The sequence below is a fragment of the Larimichthys crocea genome, chromosome XVII, assembly GCF_000972845.2.
Source record: "Larimichthys crocea isolate SSNF chromosome XVII, L_crocea_2.0, whole genome shotgun sequence".
In the NCBI taxonomy this organism is placed as follows: Eukaryota; Metazoa; Chordata; class Actinopteri; family Sciaenidae; genus Larimichthys; species Larimichthys crocea.
Window position 1 is genome coordinate 13,302,626 of NC_040027.1, and position 24,202 is coordinate 13,326,827.

Consider the following 24,202-nt stretch of genomic DNA (forward strand, 5'->3'; position numbering starts at 1 on the left):
CTTCTTTTCTCCTCGCAGACTCTGATGACTCTCCCGGCTCCAGAGAGCGCACGGTGATCGTACATGCCGGTCCTGACATCACTCCCTCCAGTGACGATCTGAACAGTCATCTCAGCACCAGAGACTCAGGTTGTCAGACGGAAGACTTTTTGATCTCAGGAGCGCCGTCTCGGAGGAGGATCAGAGCCCAGAGAGGTCAGGGAGTCTCCCTCTCCCTCTCTCACTCTGCAGGCAACATCTCGTGCCTGCCGGACAGCTCCGACGCCATGTTCAACACCTCTGTGGGCGCACGGTTTCGCTCTCGGAGTCTTCCCCGAGACGGGAACAGGATGTTAGACAACGGGCACAACGACAGCGACGACGACGAGGTGGAGCTTTCTCCCTTCGACGCTGAGGACTTCCTGCCTGGACCTGGGGAGTTGATGCTGAAGGATGAGGAGAGCACGGACGACCAGGCCATGTCCGAACACCAGCTGGGCCTGAAGTACAAGCAGCTCTCGGAGAGTCCGGAGCGTAGCTGGATGGAGAGGACCAGATCTCAGCTGCCGAGGAAGGCCGACATGGGCAGCTGTGAGATCTCGTCCAGTTCGGACACCTTCAGTAGCCCCGTCCATTCTGTCTCAGTCGCCGGGGTGCTCGGAGGCCAGATGGACCACAAGGACGACCACCAGTCCTCGAGTGGGAACTGGAGCGGCAGCAGCTCCACCTGCCCCTCGCAGACCTCAGAAACAATCCCCCCAGCGGCCTCTCCGCCGCTGACGGGCTCCTCGCACTGTGACTCCGAGCTCTCTCTGAACACTGCCACTCACGCCAACGATGACCAGACGGGCTTCATGCTGGACCACTACCAGGGCCTCAGGACCCAGCGGGCGGGCTCCTTCTCCTCCACAGCTATGGACATATTAGAGGAAGCAGGGGTCAGCACTCCCATCGAGGGGGAGTGGAGTTACCCCCATCCGGACCCTCCGCGCCCGCAGGACTTCAGCCCTGAGCCGAGCAGGGAGGCTGAGAGCAGCCTGGGCTGCCCCAGCTTCACCAGCATGGCGACCTGCGAGAGCAGCTTCTCCGACAAACCTCCGTCGGAGAAAGCCGACACCGTCTCGCACTACTCCGTAGACACTGAAGGCTACTACACCTCCATGCACTTTGACTGCGGTCTGAAAGGCAGCAAAAGCTTCACTTATAACTATGCAGCACCGGGCTCCGACTGCGGCCTCTCTGACTTGAGTGGTCACATGACTCTGGGGAGACGCTGCCTCTCTTTAAGGAAGCCAAAGGCGAAGCCGTCTCCGCCTCAGAGGAGTTCATCCTTAAGAAAAATATGCAGCGATGGAAACAAGAAAGAACCAAAGATTTCCTGCGGGCAGCAGCTTCCAGCATCGTCCAAGGAGAGGAAGCTGCAGCTGGCTTTGTCGGGCTCTAACTCGTCACTGGTCAAAGAGCTTCATGCGGTCTGGGGGGTTGAGGACTCAGCCGATCTACCTGATTTAGGCGTGTTTAGCTCCACGGATGCACATTCGTTCAAAGACGAGGGGGTTGTTCAGTCGGACTACGCAGATCTGTGGCTCCTGAATGATTTAAAATCCAGCGATCCTTACAGATCTTTGTCGAACTCCAGCACGGCGACGGGCACGACTGTCATCGAGTGCATCAAGTCGCAGGAAAGCTCCGAGTCTCAGACGTCGGGCTCCAGAGCCACCACCCCCTCGCTTCCATCAGTGGACGGAGACTTCAAGCTGACATCTCCAGAGAAGCTGGCGGGCCTCGCCAGCCCATCCAGCGGCTACTCCAGCCAGTCGGAAACTCCCACCTCCACGTTCCCCTCCGCCTTCTTCCCTGGACCCCTGTCGCCATCCAGCGGCAAGAGGAAGCCCAAAGTCCCGGAGAGGAAGTCGTCTCTTTCGTCGCTGTCGCTGCAGTCGCTCTCCTGCAGGGATGGAGCCGCCTCCAAGAGAGACCTGGAGCTGCCAATCATCCCTCCATCACACCTCGACTTAAGTGCCCTTCATAGCGGTAACAAGGCTTCAGCCTACAGGACGCAGATTCAGATCCTCCACCAAAACAAACAGAGAGCAGCCAAACCTGCAGCGCCACCGAACTCGGAGGTGTTCAACGCCCGCCCTTTGGCCATCACGCCCACAGTGCTGCACTCAGTTCAGCTCCGATCCTTCAGCAAGGATCTCCAGGGATGCCGTGAGGACAAGACAACTTCCAGACACAAATGTCCCACTGTGAACTTAACCAGCACGCTCTCCACTAGTAAATCCTTGGAGCTCAAGAGTCCCCCGTTATACAACTCACATCACACATCCTCGAAGGGGTCGTGTGAGTCGATGTTTACCTCAAACGAAGAGCTCGCGGACGGAGAAGCAGCATGTCAGGCCGAGACGAGGAGCAACGAGGACAGAGAGGCTCCTTTAGAGAGCGCGACGGCATTCAAGCTGCAGGCAGAGTCGGACGTCACCGAGACGACCACGAGTCACGAAGGAGAGTCGGTAGAAACACTCGTCTGCTCCGGAGACGGCAGCTCGCAGTCTGAGCCTTTACAAGAGCGACAAACTGAGCCGGTGGAAGCAGAAGAAGAAGAAGAAGAAGACAAAGAAGAAGAAGAAGCAGGTCCTCCTCACAGCTCACCCAAAAGATCCAACAGTCTCGATGAAGTGTCTGCCACTGACGGCCAATCGGTGACGCTGCAGGAGAGTTCAGTCATCACAGATGTGGAGGACGAGACATCAGGTGTCTCTCAGGACGGCAAAGAGGAGCCAACGACAGAGGCCGAGGATTACTTCAGTAAAGGTACATACTAACGAAAAGTAGACTAGAAAAGCGAGAGTCCATTTACCAACCTGTGATGCTGCTAAATTGTGATTGATGCTCAAAGCCCAGCACACTTCAAACTACACAGAAAACACATTTCTCATGTGAAATGTTTAAAACGTTGAATAAAAAGTCCAGAAATGACTGAAACTGTTCAGATTTTTGCAGAAAACGCTGTGTTTGTGTTTTACATGACTTGGGTTTGAGCTCCTTGAACTATTTTCTGGTCTTTTATAGATTTTATAAACATTTAATTGATTCTTCTAGATACTGGAAACATTTGTGACCACACACAGTCAGTGCAGTGTATTAAAATGTGGACTCTCCATCAACAGACTCTCCACCCGGCGATAATGCATCGTCCGCCGGGAGCGATGAGTCCAGGCCGGAGGACGACGCTGTGTTTCTGTCTCCCACCAAAACTCGGACCACCGAGGATCTGTTCGCGATGATTCACAGGTAAGCAGTCGGGACGGCGGCGTCTTTGTCTTCGCTTTACGTTTACAGAGATGCTTAACCAGGTTTCTTCACGTTCAGGTCCAAAAGGAAAGTGTTGGGCAGGAAGGACTCGACCGAGCTGGGTGTGAGGAACCGCCTCAGTGCTGCTTCAGGAAACACACCGCCCAGCAGCGCCGTGAGCTCACCGGTCCCACTGATGTCACCATCATCATCCTCCTCCTCCTCCTCCCCCTCCTCTCCAGCTGTGACCCCACCAGGACTGCAGAGGGTCACCGGGTCCATCTACAGGAACGCTAAGAAGTCCAGCACCTCCAACGAGGAGTTCAAACTGCTGCTGCTTAAAAAGGGCAGCCGCTCTGACTCAAGTTACCGCATGTCAGCTACGGAGATCCTCAAGAGCCCCGTCGCTCCTAAATCACCCGGAGACTCCCTGATGGAGTCACCCAGACAACCTGAAGAGCCCGCCTTCCCTCTGCAACAGCAGCAGCAGCATCCATCAGGACCAGATCAGCCCTCCAGCCCTTACCCCAAAGCAAACTCTGAGGGCTTCTCCCCGAAATCCTTCCCCACGTCGGCCTCTTCCAGGCAGGGCCGCTCCAGAATCCCCCCGCCCGCCAACAGCAGCCGCTACGGCATGCGCAGCAGGCTGTACTCTGCGCCCATGCAGGCGATCTCCGAGGGCGAGACGGAGAACTCAGACGGGAGTCCTCATGACGACCGCTCACAGGACTCCACGTAAAAAAACAAAAACAAAAAAAAAACACAAGATGTATCGAAAGGTATGAAATTATTTTGTTAGTTTACAGTCAAACGGACCAGAATGAGTTATAATATATACGAGATGAGGCGAGCGGAGGAGCATTGATGAGGATAATGTAGTTTATGTAGAACATTAGAGATAAAACATGTTGTTAATCATGAATTTTACTAATTTCAGAGCTATTTCCTTCTGGATTATTCTGGATTACATGAACATTTTTACCAGATTAAATGAGAAAAACATGATTCCAGTTCAGTTTTACAGATAAAAAACTGTTCTGCTGTCAGATTCATCTTCAGAATTAAGAAACAAAGCTCAAAGTTTGACAGTTTTATCAGTATCTTGTAAAAATAGAGAAATATATTGGATTAACTTTATGTATTCTGTGAATACCTATGCAATTTTTTACATTTCTTCAAAACAGATTATTTTGAAATCCCCTCGACTGAACATCAAAACAAAACACTGTGAGAAACAGCAGTGAGTGAAGCCTCAAATTGAATAAATCACATTGATGATTTTTTTGTATTTTACAATAAATTCAAATTCTCACGCAATAAGAAGAAAGCCGAGCGCTGACTTGACAATCTTGAGGACGGAGGAGGAGGAGGAGGTGTTAACGGGGGGAGATGAAAAGTGATCAAAAAAGTTGGAGGTTGTGAAACAGGAGCGGCGTTAAAGAATAAAGGAGGTCATGTGGGGTGTTTTTTTTTTATAATGGTCTTTTCTGGTTTGCTGACTTGGTGTGTTTTATGAATTGTTGAAAGAGGCGAGTGGAAAGTGTTTAAGGAGGATCTAAAATGCCTTATTTTTACTCTGAAGACGGGAAGTGACGGAGCAGCTCGGGTCTTGATGGAGGATGTCGGGTTTAAAATTTGGAGCGATCTTCTTAAAGAACAAGTTCTGGATTTACTATTTTGTAACCAAACGCTTGTCTATTTTATCTCCCCCATCAAAATCGAATTCATATTTTCTGTGTCGCAAACAATCGAAAATATATTTATTTTTATAGCGGACGCAGGAAAAAAAAAAAAAACTCCAAAACTTCAACAAAACAAAAAACTGAAATATTTGGATGGAAGTTATGCAATGAATGAATTTCTGGTTTTATTAATAACATATTTTATTCAGATACTTATTTTTGTTTATAAGAGACACATTTAAAAAAAATCTTCAGACACTGGTTGCAGAGACAAACTGTCATTAAACGATACAGTCATAAGCTACGCGTGAGGTTTCAGCTGTCCCACATATTCAGTAATTATGTATCGCAGCGATGGTACTCGACCATTATGCAAAGATGACTCTATGTAGCCATATAACCCTATGGAAGACTGTAGGTACACTGTAAATATCGACTTATTTTGGCCTTAATGATACTCCGTACTAATGCAACGTCATATAACAGGGTACACGGTGGGTTTTGTCTGTGAGCCTTCATTCCAACCTTTTTATTTTTTTTGTTTTTTGCACTGATAAAGTGACGTTTGTGAAGTTTCATGTGTCTCTTGCTGTACCCGGAGATATTTATAGACTTTTACACGGAGTTGTTTGACGTTTCCTTGAATCATATCCACACTCTGAGTACTCTTTAGGAGTGGAGTAGATGCTTCTGCCAAAGGCTAGAACATGCACATGTTATAGCGACTGTGTTTTTATTCTCTCTTCTCGTTTACTTGACTGAAACGACCTTGAAAACATAAAAAAAAAAAGCCAACTAAATAAAGAAGAACTTGTGGTACTCGATGCATTTCACGTCACTTCACATCAACCTCTGCATACTGTAGGTATCAGCTTTGTATTTTTTTGTACAAACTTGTAAATACGATAACTTTTGGAGTCGTCGTGAGTTGTTTCTTATGTAAAAAAAAAACAAACAAACAAAAAGTTTACATTAATTTCAAACCTTTGTATATTTTTGAGCTGTGGAACACTTTGTCTTGTATTTATTTTTTAGTAAGCATTGTGGAAATCCCCATAGTAAAATCCTATCAAAGCCAAGTGCTAGCACCACAGGCTGCTTAGCAAATGTGTATAAAAAGACAAATAAATGTGACTGCTTTGAAAAAAACAAAACGTCTCTTTGTCTCAGTGGTGATGTCATTTGTTCTTATTTTAAAGATTGTAAAGTTTATACTCAACCACATAACAAATACATTCAATTTTCAGCTGCATATCAATCACACACTTTCCATCTACATTAGTTACACTTGTAGAATAGAATAGAAACCTTTTATTGTCATTGTACAACAGACCTGGTCCTAATATAGGTAATAGCATAGTGTAGCGTCGATAAAAGATAAAAAACACAATATAAATACAAATGCAATGCTAAAAATGGATGGCAGGATGCTACATGACAGGGGTTGTTGCACATTATTACACAATTATCGCACATGAGTTTATTGCTCGTGACATACAGGTAAGATTATTGCACAGGAAGTTATGAAGGTTTATCATTCCAAACTGGTTCATTTCCAAATAAAATGAAAATAGCTAAAGTCATACCCAAATAAAATGAAAATAGCTAAAGTCATACCTTCTGTTCAAGGCTGGATACAAGCATCATTTTACAAACTATAGCCCTGTCTCCTTGCTCCCACAATTTGCAAAAATACTGGAAAAACTCTTCAACAAAAGATTGGACATGTTTTTAGAAAAACACAAAATCAAATCAGTATGGGTTTAGGTAAAAAAGATCAACATCACTGGCAATAATAGAGGCAATAGAAGAAATCACAAATGCGATAGACAATATGCTATTGGAGTATTTATTGATTTGACACAATTAACAATGAAATATTACTCAAAAACTGGAAAGATATGGCATCAGGGGAAGGTAAAACAGTACAAACAAACAACTGTCAGAGAGGCCACACTTATACTTTATGTTTATTATTGAGGTTGTAGTTTACAGCAGTGTTAAACTGGACTGGCTGCAGTGTCTGCATTGTCTTCAAGAGATGGCGCCACATGTCACAACAAAACAAGTCTGGAAAAGAATTAGACGTTCACAGGGCGGTAGAAAAAATACAAGAAGTAACACATTTCTGGCAGTAAAAAAGAGGCTTGAAAATCATAATATTGTTTTTTTCTGCATGTTTATATAATATTATACTTTTTCTAAATATTTTTCAGGCTGTCGTGACTTTTATATGTTCATTTAAAATATCCACATCAAACACACAACACAAGACACATTATTTAATAAACATTAATTGCATGAATATACAGAAAAATTACATAAAAGCTGACATTCAAATACAAATCCAAGCTAGTCAATGCTGTACACACACACATGGATATATTTCTAAGATGATTTACAAAGAATCAAAGTTATACAACTCAAACTAACACTTATTATATGATGTACTATTCAGTTTGTTTACATCTACATGCCAATAAACGTCTGTGATTAGGTAATGTTAAGGTGCATTGCTGCACAATATGACCCTTTCCTGCTAATCTAGTGCAATTAGTCATAATAAACAGTTTAGAGCACTCAAAGGGTTTCTCAAACTGTGGTGCGAGTACCACTGGTGGTACGCGACCTTCCTGTTGGAGGAACTGCTTACAACAGTTCACACAACAAATTAAGATATCACTGGAGTGTTATCTAAAGGAGGTTTTGCATTTTTCTGAAACATCTAGGTTTATTTTGAGCCTGATCTGCCGTCACATTCATTCACAGAGTGTGTACAGACGTCCACGACCATCTAAAATGTGACTTCAGATCCTGAGTAAAGGTTTATTGGATTTTAAAATACTGATACTTGGAGAGATGAATATTTTCTGAGGTGGTACACTGTGGATAAATAAAGGCCACTGATTTCAGATAAACACTAGAGGGCGTTCTTCAGCTGGCTCCACAGGAGAACAATGTCCACTGGGTAATTTAATGCAAATTGGGGAGTCCATTTAAATTGGGCCTCTTTTGTGTCCCGGCCAGAGAAATAACACAGCTGAGATTTTTTTTTTTTTTTTACACCCGAACAGGTTTTCCTCCGCAGAGCAGCCTCGAGGCTTCGCTGCAGTTATTAACATGTCATTTCTCGCATGTGTTATGTCACTTTTACGGTCGTGCTTGGGCTCCAAAGTCAGTGTGAATTCTCTTTTTGTTGCTCTGGCGAATGTCAAACGAGTCTGTGACGGACAAAAAGTCCTTGTTCTCGACTGAGCTGAGATTGTAAGTGAGAGAAGGTAAACAAAGCCCGGGACTGTTTGGCATCCCAAGTGGGTAACCATCAAAGGGCACACTGACTGTGAACCCTGACCTCGATTAACACTGGAGACAAGATGGCTTGGCATGAGTGGTAGGTAGGATGGTATGTGTCACAATGTGTGCATGGAAATGTGCTGATTTCAGGTCAGACCTGCAGCACCTGATCACTAACAGGCTTTGATGGTGGCTGACTTCAGAGATGTCTTTCTTTCAGTGTTTGCACAGCCGGCTTTCTGTCCTTGTTTACCCTCCGGCTCTGAAGACACTACAGTAGATATTGTATAGGCCTCAAAAGCAAATGTGACTTTTATCTTTGTCTGATTACGAAGAAGAAGACGGACAAAGGACACGTGAAGACCTTCAAAAGAACACGGAGCTTCCCAGCACTCACTCAGGGCTAAGAGCTGAGACTAAGTTAGGGACTGTATGAAAATGATCAGGTGGATGCAGGAGTGGGTGTCAGAAAAGAGGGACGCTGTGTGTGTTTGGGAGGAGAAGGTTTAGGTTCTTATTTATATTTTAAAGCACCATTGTGTAACTTTTCTACCATAAAATAACTTCATGTTCCGGGTACGATCACCCTCAAGAAGTACGTAACGCTTTACGGCACAAAGTCACACACCGCCAACTATTTCACAGATTTTGGTGAAACTGGATCATATTTAAAAATGTTTTCTGCTCCGCCTCAACTCTCTGTAAGTTTCCTGATGGACAGTCAGGTAAACGATCGGTAGCTGCTGTTAGCTCTTGTTAGCTCAGTTTGTTAGGTTCAGACAGCAACCAAACCAGTATTTTGTCTTGTGTTTGAGCCACAGAAGATTATACAAACAGTATATTATTATGTCTGTGGTATACCTTAATGTCCATTTATAGCTATTAAACAGATTAAATAAATAAAAATACAGAAATATAAGCGTCAAAGAAACACAAACAATAAGGATAAATGGGAATAAATATGTAAATAAATAAAAAATAAACAATAAATGTTGTTACGTGTGACCAGGAAGTAGGACTGTGTTTGTTTCTCCCCACCCCTTTCTCTCTCTCTCTCTGTGCACAGAGGAGACCCCAGGTGAGACTCATTGTCTCATCAGCATGAGCTTACTTAAAGAGGTGTCTCTCTCTCTATCTTCCCTGCAGGTGATCCGGTGTGAAGGTGAGGCTCTGGATGCCAGGAGCCGTTTGGGTTTTGTTATTTTAGCTTTGGTTCGGGGGTTCCTTGGTAGTCCTGTTTTCGGTCTTTTCTTTTCATTTAGATAGTGGGTTTTAGGCAGGCTTAGTTTGGGAGTGGATGCTGGGTGCGACGGCCGTTGGCTGGCTCAGTGTTCTCTCTCTTGTTTTGTTTGTTTTGGCCAGGAACCTCCAACCCTTTAGTTTTGTTGTTTTCTTGGGGAATTATTTCGTTTGTTTTTGAATTAATAAAAATTCTTATTGGTTTAATGACCACTTTTGTCGTTATGTTTTCTTTAAATATGTTTCGGGCCTTGCGAGCCCTTGAGGTCCGTAACAAATGTACATAAATAGAAAAAAGGAAAAGTAGGTGAAGTCTAGTCTGATAAATTATTGATAACCCCGGGGACGGTCTTTCTTTCAGTCATTTTCATACTGTCCCTAAATACAAAGAGCAATCAAAGAAGCAGCAGAGAGAGATTTATATGTGAGCAGTAATTGTAGGTGCCTGTGTCCGATCACAGTGAGGATCATTCAGGCTTCATATTTGGACACATTTTTTCACCATGTGTGTCATAAATGAATCAGAAACAGTCACATTCAGTCCTGATCTGAGCTGTACTTGTGCTCCATGTGAGTAATACTGACTCTAGACGGAGACATGGGGGGAGGAACACCGAGGAGGCAACCACACCAAAGTCGCCACCAGGCCACCGGGGTGCATTGTGAGGCTCATTATAGTGCATTAAACAAACTCCCTGCGGAACAATGAGAGGCCCCGGGGCCCTGAGGCACAGCCTGAGGCTGGCTGGGACTGATATGCACACCCAGGGGAGCCTGCTCACCGGGGCCTGTCACTACCAGACTTTCATCCACAGCTGCCAAACTCCATTCTCCTCTGCCTCAATCATCAGCCATTCACCGGGCGGATACTGTCTGAAGAGCTGTTTAAAATTAAAGAATTAGAGCCTGTCCTGCACCCAGAGCTCATGTTTTATTCCTGTCTTACTCCTAAACTTTGCATGTATGCAACCTTGTTTTCATTACAGCATGTGGTTTATGGTTAAGTCACCACAGCTTGATGTTTTCCTTGGACATTTTCTGGTGGTTATGATCAGGGTTTGTGAGGCTGAATGATGTGAAGTTATATATTCATGTTTTGATTTATGCCAAATTACAGCCAGGTTAAATCCACAAGGTCCACACCACGCTTTACTACATGGGTCTGTAAATTAGTATTAATATTAGGGGAAATAATGTGGCCACTAGTAGTAGAATATTTGTAGATGAATGTCACATTTCTGTGTTCTGTAGAAATGCCCCAAATTATCCACTTATTTACATAAAAATATATACATTTAAAGAAAATATATCTCTGTTTAAACCCAAATAAATGTTTATTTAGACAAATGTTGCATTTCAAGGTTTTAAACACCAAAATTATTTGTTAATTATTCACTTATTGACAAGAAAAAATGAAAAGATTTTAAGAAAAGTCTGGAAAAAAAATACCAGAATTTTGCATCAAAAAGGAAATATATCTCCATTTAGACCTCTTTGTACCGCACCTCTCACCCAGCATGACTCTGATGAGTATATGCGGTGACAGGAAATGGATGGATTACATGTTTGCCTGAAGACAAATGTCACATTTCTGAGTTTGAAATGTTAAAAATGATCCTAGTAACAAAAAGTAAAAATAAGTAAAAAATGCTTCTTTTTTTTTTTTAACAAAATCTGAACAGATGCTTGTGTACAAAAAAAATCCATTTCCATTTAAACTCAAATTTATTCATAAATTAATCATTTACTGCGACTTGTCCAGGGCGGACCCCGCCTCTCACCCAAAGTCAGCTGGGATAGGCTCCAGCCCACGTGACTCTGATGATAAACAGTTGCATGGATGGATGTTATTATTATTTTCTTTGTATTTGTATTTGTATTTTTTTTAAATTGATGATTGATTATTTACACATTTACAACAAAGTCTGATAAAAAAACAATTTTATGTCATAAAAGTCTCCAAACTAATTTATAAATAAATCAATTATTGTTATTATATTATTCTTTATTATTGGAAACTTTATTTTGTAAACTAATTAGACAAATGTCACATTACTGGATTTTAAATGTACAAAGCAATCCACTTATTTATAAACAAATAAATGAATAAATACATAAATAAAAAATTAAGAAAAGTCTGAAAAATATATATTTTTTTCTGCTTTAGTCTCTTTAACTTGCGACCCCTTGTGGGTGTCCCGACCCTTTGATTGGAAACCGTTACCTTGGTTACACAGCAAATAAATTAATTGAACTAATTAGAAATGAACCAATTAAATACCGTATTAATTTATATTTAGCACAGTTTGTTTCAGGAAACTTCGTGTTATATTGTTTATCTCTTTTTCTTTTTTTCATCCGTCCCTGGAGGAGGAGGAGGAGGAGGAGGAGGAGGAGGGAGGACCCGCTGACGGAGCTGCGTGCGCAGCTTCAGTCTGGAGTCGCTACGACTGGACCGCAATGAGGAGATAAATAGAAGCGTTATCTTATTTATTTTGAGGTCTACAGCTCTCATTCATTGATACCTGGGAGAGGACAGCGGGTTTGGAGAGCTGCTGGTCCGCTCGTGTGTTTGAAAGGTGAGTGAGATGCTGTTTGTTTGGATTTTTTTTTTTTAATAGAGGAATCACATTAGAGATGAAACAGGGTGAGCCAAGCCAAGGCTGCTTTTCTTTTTTTTTTTTAATGATTTAAACGTCTCTCACGCGCTCAAACGTAATTATTTCAACATTGGCACGTGGATTAAGTGGTAATTATTGGTCTCGTGGCTCAGTCTCGGTTTAAAATCGTTTTTCTCTTAAATTCAGAGACGGTTTGCGCAGCTAGCTCGCGTCGTCAAACGCTCACTGTCAGTCAGCGCGAGCTCCTTTTTTAAAAATAAAATAAAAAATATAATAACTTTTTAATTTATATCATGTTTTAGCACGAGGACCCCCTCCTCTGCCTCTGTGCCATATGTTACAGTCTTTATGGCAGCGGAGCGTCACGCGTCCTCAGCCCTTCAGGATGTGTGGAGACGTGCGCATTCACGACGCACAGCCTTCCTCCGTTTTTCATGGCGAACCGTCGGACCGGAGACATCAGTAATAGTAACAGGCTCGTAATGCGCATTATCTGTCTGGGACGGACGGTGAGGCGAAGTCTGTAGGGAAATAATGTCACCAGTGAAGAGATGAGGAAAATAACCTGAGATGAACCCGGCAGTGTCTCACTCACGGCCTGTGACAATAGCCTCGGCGTTCACAGCCTGTGTTCAGGCTGATACTGCTGTCCTGTCACTCCAATATAAGCTTGGACATGTACTGCACTGAGCTCTAAACACTGTGTACGAGTTATCTCATGACACTGTCCATGCAGAGCAAATCTAGACCGGACTCTTTCTAGTCTTATATACAGAGACCCAACAATGCCTACCATGAGTAAGCACCTGGCGATGATGGCACCATTGAAAGCTTTCTAATGTTCCTCATCTTTAATCTTCAGTTTGTATAGAGACTTCTTACTGAGCAGTGTTTGGACTGTACTCTATCTAGTGTAATATACAGAGAACCAACAAAGCCCACCACGAGCAAACACTCGGTGACTGTGAAACCTCGAGCAGAACAAAGCTCATCTGCCACGACCGGCTGAGTTTAGAGAGGAGGAGATCCACTGCAGCAATAATAATATAGTATCTCTACGATATTATATATTATATACAATATATCCAAGTGTACTTGCAGACAGTGGAACCAGTGAAGAAATGAGGCCTCGGCTTTGGCTACGGTGGCACATTTTTAAAAGCTTTCTTATGTTGCTTAGTTTGTATAGAGGCTTCTTACTGTTCTCTAGAGCAGGTCTAGACTGTACTCTTTCTAATATTATATACAGAGACCCAACAATGCCAACCTTAAGCAGACAGGACCTGGATCCTGGTAGGCGGCCAACTGCTGCGACTGGTTGAGTTAAGACAGGGAGAGAGACAAAGATGCACAGCTAATATTTATAGCTTTACAATATTATTTACAGAGACCTAACAATGCCAACCACAAGCAAGCACTTGCCGACAGTGACACCAGTGAAGGAGAGAGAGAAAATGGTGAATTTTAGCGTTCAGAAGTTATCTCATGACACTTTAAAGGTCTACGCTGTACTCTTTGTGGTATTATATACAGAGACCCACCAATGCCAACCACGAGCAAGCACCTGGCAATGATGGCAAGGAAAAACTTTTTTTAAACCTCAAGCAGGATTACTGGTGGACGACCATCTGCCATGATCGTTTGAGTTTAAACCGGGAGCGAGACAAAGCTCGCACAGCTGCAATAATAATAATGATAATTCCAACAATGTGGACTTATTTAGTGGATGTCAAGCAGAACTACAGCAGGCCCAACCACAATCCCAGATCTAGGCGTACGATCCGTAGCCACAGTCCACGAGAAGCTGTAAGACATGAAAGCTGAAAACCTCTGGGGAAGAAGCTGCGTTAGTGAGATGCATTGACGGGACATCGATATGTAGAGATGAAGAGAAGAGCTCAGTGCATCACGAGAAGTCACCCGGCAGTCTAGGCCTATAGCACCATGACTGGCTAAATATTCTCCCCATGTCACCGTCGGAACAGGATAAAACAAGTGACTCATTGTTAAATAACAATCACAATGACGACTAAACCGATTATATTCGTTCTAAGTGTTAAATTATTCATCAGAGATTGAAGGTTGATCAGCTGGAGGACCAGAACCGGCTGAATAAAACGGAAAACTGATAGAGTGAGAGCAGCCTGCGTCCGTCTTAAAGGACGTGAAGCTCATGAATGAGGCGCCATGTGTCTCTCTAATGAGATGTAATTGGCTATTGGAGCGGAGGGGTGTTGAGGGCGATGACCTTTTTAGATCATCAAGCTGCGCTCCGTCCATCCCCCGGTGCTTTTGTTCGCTCTGAATCCAACCGATAAGACGGGAATATCCTACGAGCAAAGACCAGAGGGCAGCTGTAGCTGTTGTGGTGCGTTTTGGACTGCCGTGCAAGTTTGATGCAATTTGGAGTTGTTGTTTTCTCCCCTCGCTATTGACTTAGTAAAGCATACATTCCATCAATGAGGCAAGAAGGAGAAGAAAAAAAAAAGAGGGAAATGTGGAAATCATTACAGTAACAGGGACAGGGGAGGGATTTCATTTGGCTCTCTGTTAGGGCTCTTCTTGCCTATTTACTCAATTAGCTGTTACTGGCTGGTGCACACAAACCTTTTACAGATGATGTGGGAGTTAAAAACTGTGTTAAAAGTGTTGCTGTATCGGGGGAAAACAAAAAAAAAAACGCAGCGTTCAACGGACAGATTGCAGGTTTTGTTTGTGTTGCATGTTTCTTACATTAGCTCATTTTAAATGAAAACGCTGGCGCTATTTTTACCAAACTGTAACACGATGTGAGGGAACGCGGAGAGTCTGTTGAACAAGTTGAAGTTAGGAAGATGAATGAGTTTAATCTGAAAGTTTGTTTTATTTTCTTTTTATTCTGAATTTGCACAGATGTCTTAAGAGGTGGCAGCGGTTCATCTTTAACCACAGATGTTCGACACAGATTTAACTCTTTTTTTTTTTACCACATCAGCACAAATCAAAGCGTTTTTTATTGACACAACCTCTTTCTTTGACCTCCCCTCTCTGTGATAACACAGAGACGAAGCAAAGTCACACTCAGATAGTGCAACAGGGGAAGAAACAACAAAGATGAACGTGCTCTTTATGTACGTTGGCTCACTCCGCACTCGGCTGGCCAAACTTCCTTCTTCTGCAGCTCGTCTGCAGAGTTTTGACACTGTGCTCACATGATTCAAGTGAAGGGATGTTGGAGCAACGAGCTGTGAACTGCTGTGTTTTGTGCCCGGAGGGGAAGGGAGAGACCATCAACATGTCACCCCGCTGGTGATTACTGCTTAGCATCAGGTCACCTGATCTGACGGCTCAGAGTAATGTTCACTAACACTACTTTTATTCCTTCTCATAAAACATAAGGCTGAAGCATAAAAAAGTTACTTCACCCTGACAGCAAAATTAAGAGGGTCCATTAAACTGAGTTTATTACGTTGTGCACAATCGGGACAAACCATTAGAGTCCGTGACAGAAGGGGAGTCTCAACCAAGAAAGACTTCTTTCATATTCGTCGGCGAGGCTTTATCGTGTCACCAGACCTCATGACTGTGTTATCAAGCAGGAAATGTCTGGAATGCAAGTGACATAAAAAAAAAATAGATTTAGAACATTAGATCCAATTTTACTTTTTTTGTTTCATCTTTAGTGAGGTAGAAAGGAAACTGATTCATGACTCATGCATGATTTTTTTTATCTTTTTGTTTTTGGGTGGCAAAAACTGCAGTTCCCCAAACGGCCACTTGAGTCAGTCTCCATAAGTCCCCATGTTAAAATGTCCAACTTCACAGCAGAAATAAACATGTTTACAGCCTGGTACAAAAAACAGTTTTGGTCTCGATTAGTTAGGAGGCGCAAGAGGCAGGACTGTCCCGATGTTTAAAAACGTTTCTTCAGAAACCCACAGGCGACATCACGGACATGATGTCCATGTTTTATACTGTCTATGATTCCAACCCGTGGCCCTTTGCCAGTTTTCTGCCTGATAAAGGCATAGAAATCCCCCCAAAATACTAAAAAAACAAGAGGGAGAGAGAGAGAGAGTTTCAAAGATGTGAGTTTACCAGGCAGGCAGGGTTGTCAGAAGCCGAATTTGGGCCGTGTTCTTAAAGACCCAGTGTGTGGGATTTTGTGGCATCTGGTAATGAGTCTGCAGATAGCAACTAACTGAATACCCCTCTGCTCATCCTCCTCTTCCAACTATGGTGGCCAAAACCCCCAAAGCCTTATCGAGATCCAGTGTTTGTTTGGTTTGTCTGTTCTGGGCTACTGTAGAAAAACATGGTGACTCCGTAGAGAGTACAGGAACGGGCCTGCAGCGCTGAACATTTCTTGATTGATTGAATATTTGCAGGATTTTCTTTCAGCCATGTTCATTGTGCATCAACACCGACATGGACAAACTGACAAGGCCATCGATTTGCCTAATCTTTGCAGGTCTTTAGATCACAGAGGAAATGCTGAGGGAGTTAGTTCTTTCAAAAGTAGTTCCTGGGACTAAAAGTTGCAAAACGAGACTATAGGGGACTGAAGGAAAAACTACGGTGGCTGCAAAACGCCTGATCTAGAGCTAGTTGGTTGGTTGGTTGGTTGGTTGGTTGGTTGGTAGTTTTCTGCCAATAGATATCACACTGCACCTTTAAGTAATGACTCAAAATGATCAGTCGATTATCAGAATAGTAGGAGATTAATCAAACAATCGATTAATCGACCAGTCGTTTCAGCTCTGATATAGACATCCACCCACCGACTGTTAAACACCCACCGACTGCAGACTGAGTTGGGGGAAAAAAGGGGAGCAGAAGCCTCCAGCTGTAAATGCACAAAGCTTTTATTGGGTTCTTACAGGGTATGTTTGAACATGTTACTGTATTCCCGAGGCGCGCACACACTTCCCGGTCCTTTCCCCCTCTATGTGTGAAGCAGCGACAGAGGTTATCAGTCGACCGTCTGGCTGCAGAATCCCCCGTGTAATCCATCAGAGCCATATTACAATGTCTCATCTATGCTACAGAACAATATAAAGCCAGCCTGGGGGGATCGAGCGCTCCTCCTCGCTGCTCAGTGAGGCAACCCAACACCACATGAAGGCTGCTCGGAGAAAAAAAAAGTGTCACGCTTGTAGAAAATTGGAGTTGCATGTTTGTGTTTAATTAAGTTTTTCCACTTAAAAGGTACGACACGAGACTTTTGTTTCAGGTTGTTTAGAGTGTTCTCCTACCCGAGATGTGAACATATTATCCTCGTCACTCCCATCACGATGAATAATTGACCGTGCTGACATTGCATGCATTGTATCTCCAGGCACCCAAGGGATGTTTTATCACTACAGATGGATGAGGGTTGACAGCCAGTGCAGGCGGGACATGTGTTGTGTGGAAGTGTCGTGTAGAGAAGAGGAAAGCCGACACACAGTAGGCTTATAAAAACAGGATACCTCACGGAATGATGGATGGATACATGGACGGATAGATGATCAATTACAAACTGGGTAATTTATTCGGGTATAACCTTTTGTATGTAGATGTTGTAGCTTCGGGGGTCCTTGTTGCTGCCTGTGAAACACTTCTGTGTCTTCGTATGGCTTATTACCTCAGGCTGAAACCCTTCAACTGCACAGACGAGTGGAGGAGGGGACGAATGGGAAGATGGGCAATGAAAAAATGTAAAACCTTTACAGTATGTGTGTAATTGGCAGCATAATGGAGTGAGGAATGTTCCACTGAGACCACTCGTGTGAGATGCTGAGTACAGGAAGGAGATGATCTGTTGTGTACTGCGTAGGATTGTCCTAAATATGTACAGCTGTACACGTGTATTTCTTACGATTATATTACTTATGATCAAAAACTAGCAAGTTGACGGCAACATAAAGCAAGGTCAACAACACAAGACATAGCAGCCAGCTAATATTGCTTACTAGTCCAGCTCGGCGTCTGTCTTTTAGTCTTTTATTTCACCATGTCACTCTCACATTTTCTTTTCTTCTGTCAGCGTCTTCTTCTGTCTTTTCACCTCTGTCGTTACATTGCCCGCTTGCTGAGCTCCGGTTCTGGCACAACATCGACTCTGCTCCCCATCTGGGCCTGAAAATCTCCTCCCCTTCCCGGTGGTACAAACACTAACACTGCCCTGGTGCTGGTCCTAATCTGTATTCAGGCGAATGGTGTCTCTGTTATAGAAAAAGTTACACAATGTTGGTTTAAGGCCACAACTGCTAATTGTTTTCACTGTCGTCATCTGTAGGTTTTTTTTTTTGCTTAATGTTTTGATCGTTGAATCTATAAAATGTCAGAAAATACCCGAAGTGACGTCTTCTCGGTTGTTTCATCCAAACAACAGTCCAAGTTTGTCCGGTTTGACCAAGAAAAGAAGCAAACGTCACATCTGAAAAGCTTGAAACAGAAAACATTTGACAGTTCATTCTGTTTGGTGAAGATCATAATATATATTTTTACCAACACTGTCTCAATTCTTATCCTTAAAATCTGTTCTCGTGTGATTCAAAGTACTTTACGTGAGACGTACATTAACCTCGCCTTCATTACCTCCATGTTGAACCTTTTTAATTTTTGATTACGGGAACGGCTGTAGATAATTGGGCCTCTGGGACAGCCTCGGTCTTACATTACAGTGAATCTGCTCTTACTCAAGATGATATACGATGAACTGTAAGCAGCCTTCATCCTCTCTCAGTTTACTGTAGCTGTTTTGTAAGGCGCAGTATTGCTTTTTAATTGTGCATTTAATTTTTCCCACAGCGGGAGACATTTCACAACTAAATATGTAGAAAGTGGTCAGCTTGTTGGACGTTATTAAATGATCATGTCACCAATTATATTTGTCAGTGACAGTTTGCAGGAGAGTTCATCTCAGCCTGTTGAAACTAGTGTACAGTCTCCTCTTTGGTGCTGGAGGAGGAGCTTTTCTCAGGCCTTGATGGTGTCACAGTGGTTATCTTGGAGATTACACATCTCATAGTAGAAAAAGTTTCATGGGCACTATGATAGGTTCTAGGTTCTGGCTACAGAACGAGTCAGTCTCCATAAGTCCCCATGTTAAAATGTCCAAAACCGGCTCTTCAGAAACCTGTGGGTGACGTCACGGATACAACATTTATGTTTTATTCAGTCTATGACTCAAACCCACAGCCCTTTCCCCGTGTCCTGTCTGATGAAGGCTTAAAGAAAGCTCTCCTGAAACTGCATGCAGCATTTTGCTGCCATAGTATAAACTCAGCTTTTGTAACACTAAATAACTGAGCTGTATTAGACACAACATGGACAAATTCCAGTAAATTGAAAAACTCTGCGCACAGTTTTGAGAGCATGTGTAAGATTTTCCACATTACAACACATTATTGAAACCGCAGCACATCATTAAACACTCTGTTTCCTGTGTTTCAGGGCTGCCCAGAAGAATAATGGATGAGAGCTGTCACTAGCACTTGATGAAGATTTGGATTGACTCTTTGAACTGAACTATGGAGGGCAGCGATGATGTGTCAGTAAACATGACACAGTCCCAGACCGATGTGTGCAGCGCTGAGGTGGGAGGAGGAGGAGAAATGCCCAGTAAAGTGGACGGCGGAGTGAATCCACCCACTCCTGCCGATTCCTGTGGCAGCGGCGCGACGGGACTGAGCAAAGGAGGACTGTCCAACCTGGTGGAGCCTCCTGCACCGTCAGTGGTGAGTCCTGCTGCTGAATCTCCAGGAGGCGTGGCGCTTAAAGTCGCCACGACTGTACTACACCCGGTGTGCCTGGGTGAGAGCCCGCTGATGTTGCCCATCCACCTCCAGATGGCCGGAGCGGCCGGGCCTCAGCTCGGCCAAATGGGGGCAGCGCCGTACTTGATAACAAGCCAAAGTCCTGTTTCGCTTCCCCTGGTCTTGGATCAGCAGGTCATCCAGCACATGAGTCCCTCGGTGATCCCGCAGACCGCTAACTGCACTCAGCTGCCGCTCCAGAACAACGTCTTGTGTCCGAACCCGTTGGCGTTTGGTTTGCCTCCAGCCGACCAGAAGTCAGCGGGGCAGACGCAGGATCCTAACCTGCTCTCTCTCCTCCAGAATCCGGCTTTTGCGGCCATCTTGCAGGATCTCTTCCCTCCCCAGTCCGGTTCATCAACCTGTCAGTCTCCAGGCTCTACTTTCTTCCCGCTTCCTCCCCTCACGCCTCCTTACACCTCCCCTCTAGCCCCGTTGGTCCCCCCGGCCACTCTTCTAGTTCCTTATCCTGTCATCATCCCCCTGCCAGTGCCTCTGCCCATCCCTCTTCCCATCCCCATCCCAGTCCCTCAGACCGAGGACTCAAAGGGGAACATGCCAAAACCAGTTTGCACTGTGAGTAAAAGCACTCAGACTTCTTCAAAAGATACTACCTCTCCTTCGCTGTCTTCGAGCAGATGCGTGTCGTCGTCCCAGATGCAAAACGTGTCCCCGCCCTTGCTTCCTCTGGATGACGGACAAGCTCTGGACCTTTCTGTCAGAACATGTCCTGTTGAACTTAAACAGGAATATCCCAGTCCGCAGCAGGACAGTGTGCTGGACTTATCAGTGCCTGGTGTGAGGAAAAAGTGTGTTCAGTTGGACAGAGAGGTAGCTTTTCATTCTGGTCCAGATAGCGGTGGTACTTCTTTGTCCCTCGGGGTCGAATGCACTCAGAGTTTAGACTCCAAACTCCTGGGCAGTCTGGCTTCACTCGAGTTCAGCCGGCAGCACAAGTGGGTGGTTGATAGCACTGCTGGTGGGTCTAGTTCTCGTGGTCAGGAGGCGTCTCTCAGCGGAGCCGGAAACCTTGAGATAGTCAGCACCTCGCAGACGGCCAAGGTCATCGTGTCGGTGAAAGACGCCATCCCTGCCATCCTCTGCGGGAAGATAAAAGGCCTTTCAGGAGTCTCCACCAAGAACTTTTCCATTAAACGGGACGGCAGCCCGGGGGCGTCTCTGCAGCAGCTCTACGGAGTGCCGTCGGCGTCTCAGGGGGATCAGCATGACCCCAACAACCCGCTTAAAAAGGTCTCCAAGAACAGAGCCATCAAACTGAAGAAGGTCAGCTCACAGGAGATCCATTTCCTCCCCATGAAGAAGCAGAGACTCGCAGCGCTGCTACCCAGGAAGTGAACGTGCTCAGCCAAGAGGGGGGGTTAATAGCCGGACCGCTCTCTGGTAATCCCTCCAGGGCATGTAACATAAAACACATGTGGGGACATTCTCTAATCAAACGCGTACACTTAAATGTCCAATCAAAGCTCAGAGTCCGGCTGCATGCTGTACAGCGAGGCTCGTGAATGTCTGACAGTGTGGCACAGTAGTTACAGAAATGGTTTCCATCGGACTTTGTTTTATTGTCATGCACTTCTTGACAGCGCTATGCTAAAAACCAGAAATGTTTGTGTGTACGGCAGCTTAATGGGCTCTCCATGTGGCTTTGGAGTTTGTCTTTATGAATCGGAATATGTCGAAGAACATTTCTTGACTTTTATAATTACAGCAAAGACACATGGGATCCATTTTTCCATTTTGGATCAACGGTTTGTTTCCACATGTAACTTTTTTTTTTTTTAATTTAAGTGCACTGAAGAAAAACTGTTCACAGCAGAGCAGTATGTACTGGCAGGAACGTGACCGAGACTGTTATAAAACATGTCCCATCGTCGGAAATTCCCATAGTCATCAGTCGCTCAGTGGAGCGATTCATTCTCTTCTGATTGGTAAGCATGACAGGCTAATAATGACTTGGCAAACGGCAAAATTTCATTATAATGAATGTTGGCAACGGCCGTCTGTCGCGACAGAATACATTCTTATTTCGTTTAACGGCTTAATTGTTTTCACATTGAAACAGGCCTGTCCAAGTATGAAGGAAAGTTTTTGGGTTTTTTTTGGTTCTTCGGAAATACAAACCAAAGCTGAGAAAACACTTCAGAACAAGTGTATAAAACATCAGAACCCGCTGCTGTTTCCATTAACAGACTAATGAAGGTTTGATTTCATCTGTTTAAACAAGTGAAAATGTGAATTTAACCGAAGATGACGGCCGGATTAAAGAACTCGGAGAGAGAAAATACTGTTTGTATATTTGTGAAGTGTGTTATTAGTCTGTTATTAGAAGCAGTATTGGTAAGATCCCCCCCCCAACTCTATCTATCTATTTATCAACCTTGTCGGTGTAAAACATTAGTCCCCCAGTGGTTTGGTATCATTTTTATTGTGTTTGTGGAGCATGGTATTATTTTCTGTCCCCTGATCAGAGTTGTGAATGTGGGAGTATCGTTGTGTGTCTGTTTATTTATCCTGTCGAGTGCACTTTGTCATAGTTTAGTTTATAAAAAACAAAAAAATAAAAACATTTCAGGGTGTTACTACCTATCCTGCTAAATAAAACTGTGTTGCCCCTTTGTGATTATAGCATTTATGAAACCTGTGAATTAAAAGGCCAAGGACTATTAACAGCCACAGACTGCCTGGACGAACAAAGGAGCTCGACTTTATACCAGTTCTTTATTTATATTGATGTACTTCATGTCTGCATTCAACAGAGCGCTCTTTGGTTTAGTAATCAGATTTCACCCTAATTTATTGTTTGTACTTTTTATTTATACGGTGTGTGTGTGTGTGTGTGTGTGTGTGTGTGTGTGTGTGTGTGTGTGTGTGTGTGTGTGTACCGGGCGGTCAGTGTGACTGGATTGTAAGAAGACGGCTTCCTTTGTAACTGTCGCTCTCCTGAAGCACTTTTCGCTTCCCTTGTTTTGATGAAGATGTCAGTGATGAAACGCCAGTCGAAACGTGCTGGCAGTTAAATGTTTGCTTACTGTACAGTACGTGTGCTTTTTATATGGAAGTGAACTAAAAAATCTCCAAGGTCTGAATCTGTGTGTCTGTCTATTTTCTTGATGTTTTGTTTTTATCACAAATCCATCCTCCATAACCGCTTATCCTCCTCCTCATCATCATCAGTCCACAGAGCTGACATATAGAGGCTCACATCAACACACATGTTCAATTAAAAGTCACCAATTAACCTGCATGTCTTTAGACTGATGGAAGAAGCCATGGAGAGAACATGCAAACTCACGATCCAATTAACTTGCATGTCTTTGGACCTTTGCTTACTCACAAATTATTCATTAAAAGGCTCTTGAGATAATTGCAACATGAAAAGACAGACCTGCTTCCTCCTCCATCCGTTTGACGTAAACGCTCTTCAGGGTCACGGTGGGGCTGGAGTCTGTCCCAGCTGACATTGGTCGAGAGGCATCCTGGACAAGGCACACAGAGACAGACAAACATTCACACTCACACTCACACCTATGGGCAGTTTCAGTATCTTTGTACCGTGAGGTGACGCTGCGCTGGCTTGCCACGCCTTTATCACAGATTTACTCATTCCAGGCGTCTGAAAAGGCTCAAGACGATAATTCCAACATGAAAAGACTTCCAGTGAAAACCCATTAGGCCTTCTTACCCTTTGTGATCTTGTGGAGTTAAACAGGGCGGTTTGTTTTCACTTCATCGGTATCAAACAGTCCAACATCAAGAGTCTTCTTACAGTGTCTGAACTCAAGTCAGGACACCGTCTGTAAAGTGAACCGCTTCAGTCCTTCGAGCGCGTAAACAAATGCTCGCTCCGCAGTTTAGGAGACTAAAATGTCTGGATGCCACGTTTAAGACAACAGATTCATCGCACAGCATGAACTGAATTTTCTTTCTACAGCTGTTCAGCTTTTCATTGTCTGTCAGTGTAGTGATGCTCCAGCCTGTCGTATATTAAATGTTCTGAATTTATGTCGTGGTTCTACCCGTTAGTTTCCTCCAGTTGCCGCATTTTGGCTGTTTGTCATCAACCGGACTTATTTATTCAAAAGTCTGTGACGTGTTTTCAAATTGTTTTGACAGATTCTTTTTTTTATATTTCATATGATAAACAAACACGAGCAGGCCTGGCTTCTTTCTAAAGCTCGAGAGGTAACATTTCAAAACAACTGTCACAGAGACAGATGAAAGTTTAATGATGGCAACGCTGGACTTTTAATCAAAGCTCTCATTTTCTCATCTTTTATCAAGACTTAATGTC

The 24,202-nt window shown here is 44.0% G+C and overlaps 2 protein-coding genes across 3 annotated transcripts in view; both read left to right on the top strand.

Annotated features, from left to right (window-relative positions):
* The window catches only part of nhsa (Nance-Horan syndrome a (congenital cataracts and dental anomalies)), a 62,457-nt gene extending 56,350 nt beyond the window's left edge, over nt 1–6,107 (top strand). For both annotated transcript variants that reach the window (XM_027290258.1, XM_027290259.1), the window contains exons 7-9: nt 19–2,796; nt 3,153–3,276; nt 3,355–6,107. In XM_027290258.1, the coding sequence (XP_027146059.1) occupies nt 19–2,796; nt 3,153–3,276; nt 3,355–4,015 (3,563 nt within the window). In that variant the 3' untranslated portion in view covers nt 4,016–6,107. The remainder of the gene's footprint in view (nt 1–18; nt 2,797–3,152; nt 3,277–3,354) is intronic.
* Nucleotides 6,108–11,862: 5,755 nt separating this feature from the next.
* On the top strand, nt 11,863–22,608 carry rai2 (retinoic acid induced 2). The gene is made up of 2 exons (XM_027290613.1): nt 11,863–12,070; nt 19,532–22,608. The coding sequence occupies exon 2, from the start codon at nt 19,609–19,611 to the stop codon at nt 21,247–21,249; it is 1,641 nt and encodes a 546-aa protein (XP_027146414.1). The 5' UTR covers nt 11,863–12,070; nt 19,532–19,608; the 3' UTR covers nt 21,250–22,608.
* Nucleotides 22,609–24,202: the final 1,594 nt, after the last annotated feature.

Excerpts from the sequence above, each read along its gene's own strand:
- rai2 (XM_027290613.1), top strand. The coding sequence starts at position 19,609 with ATGGAGGGCAGCGATGATGTGTCAGTAAACATGACACAGTCCCAGACC.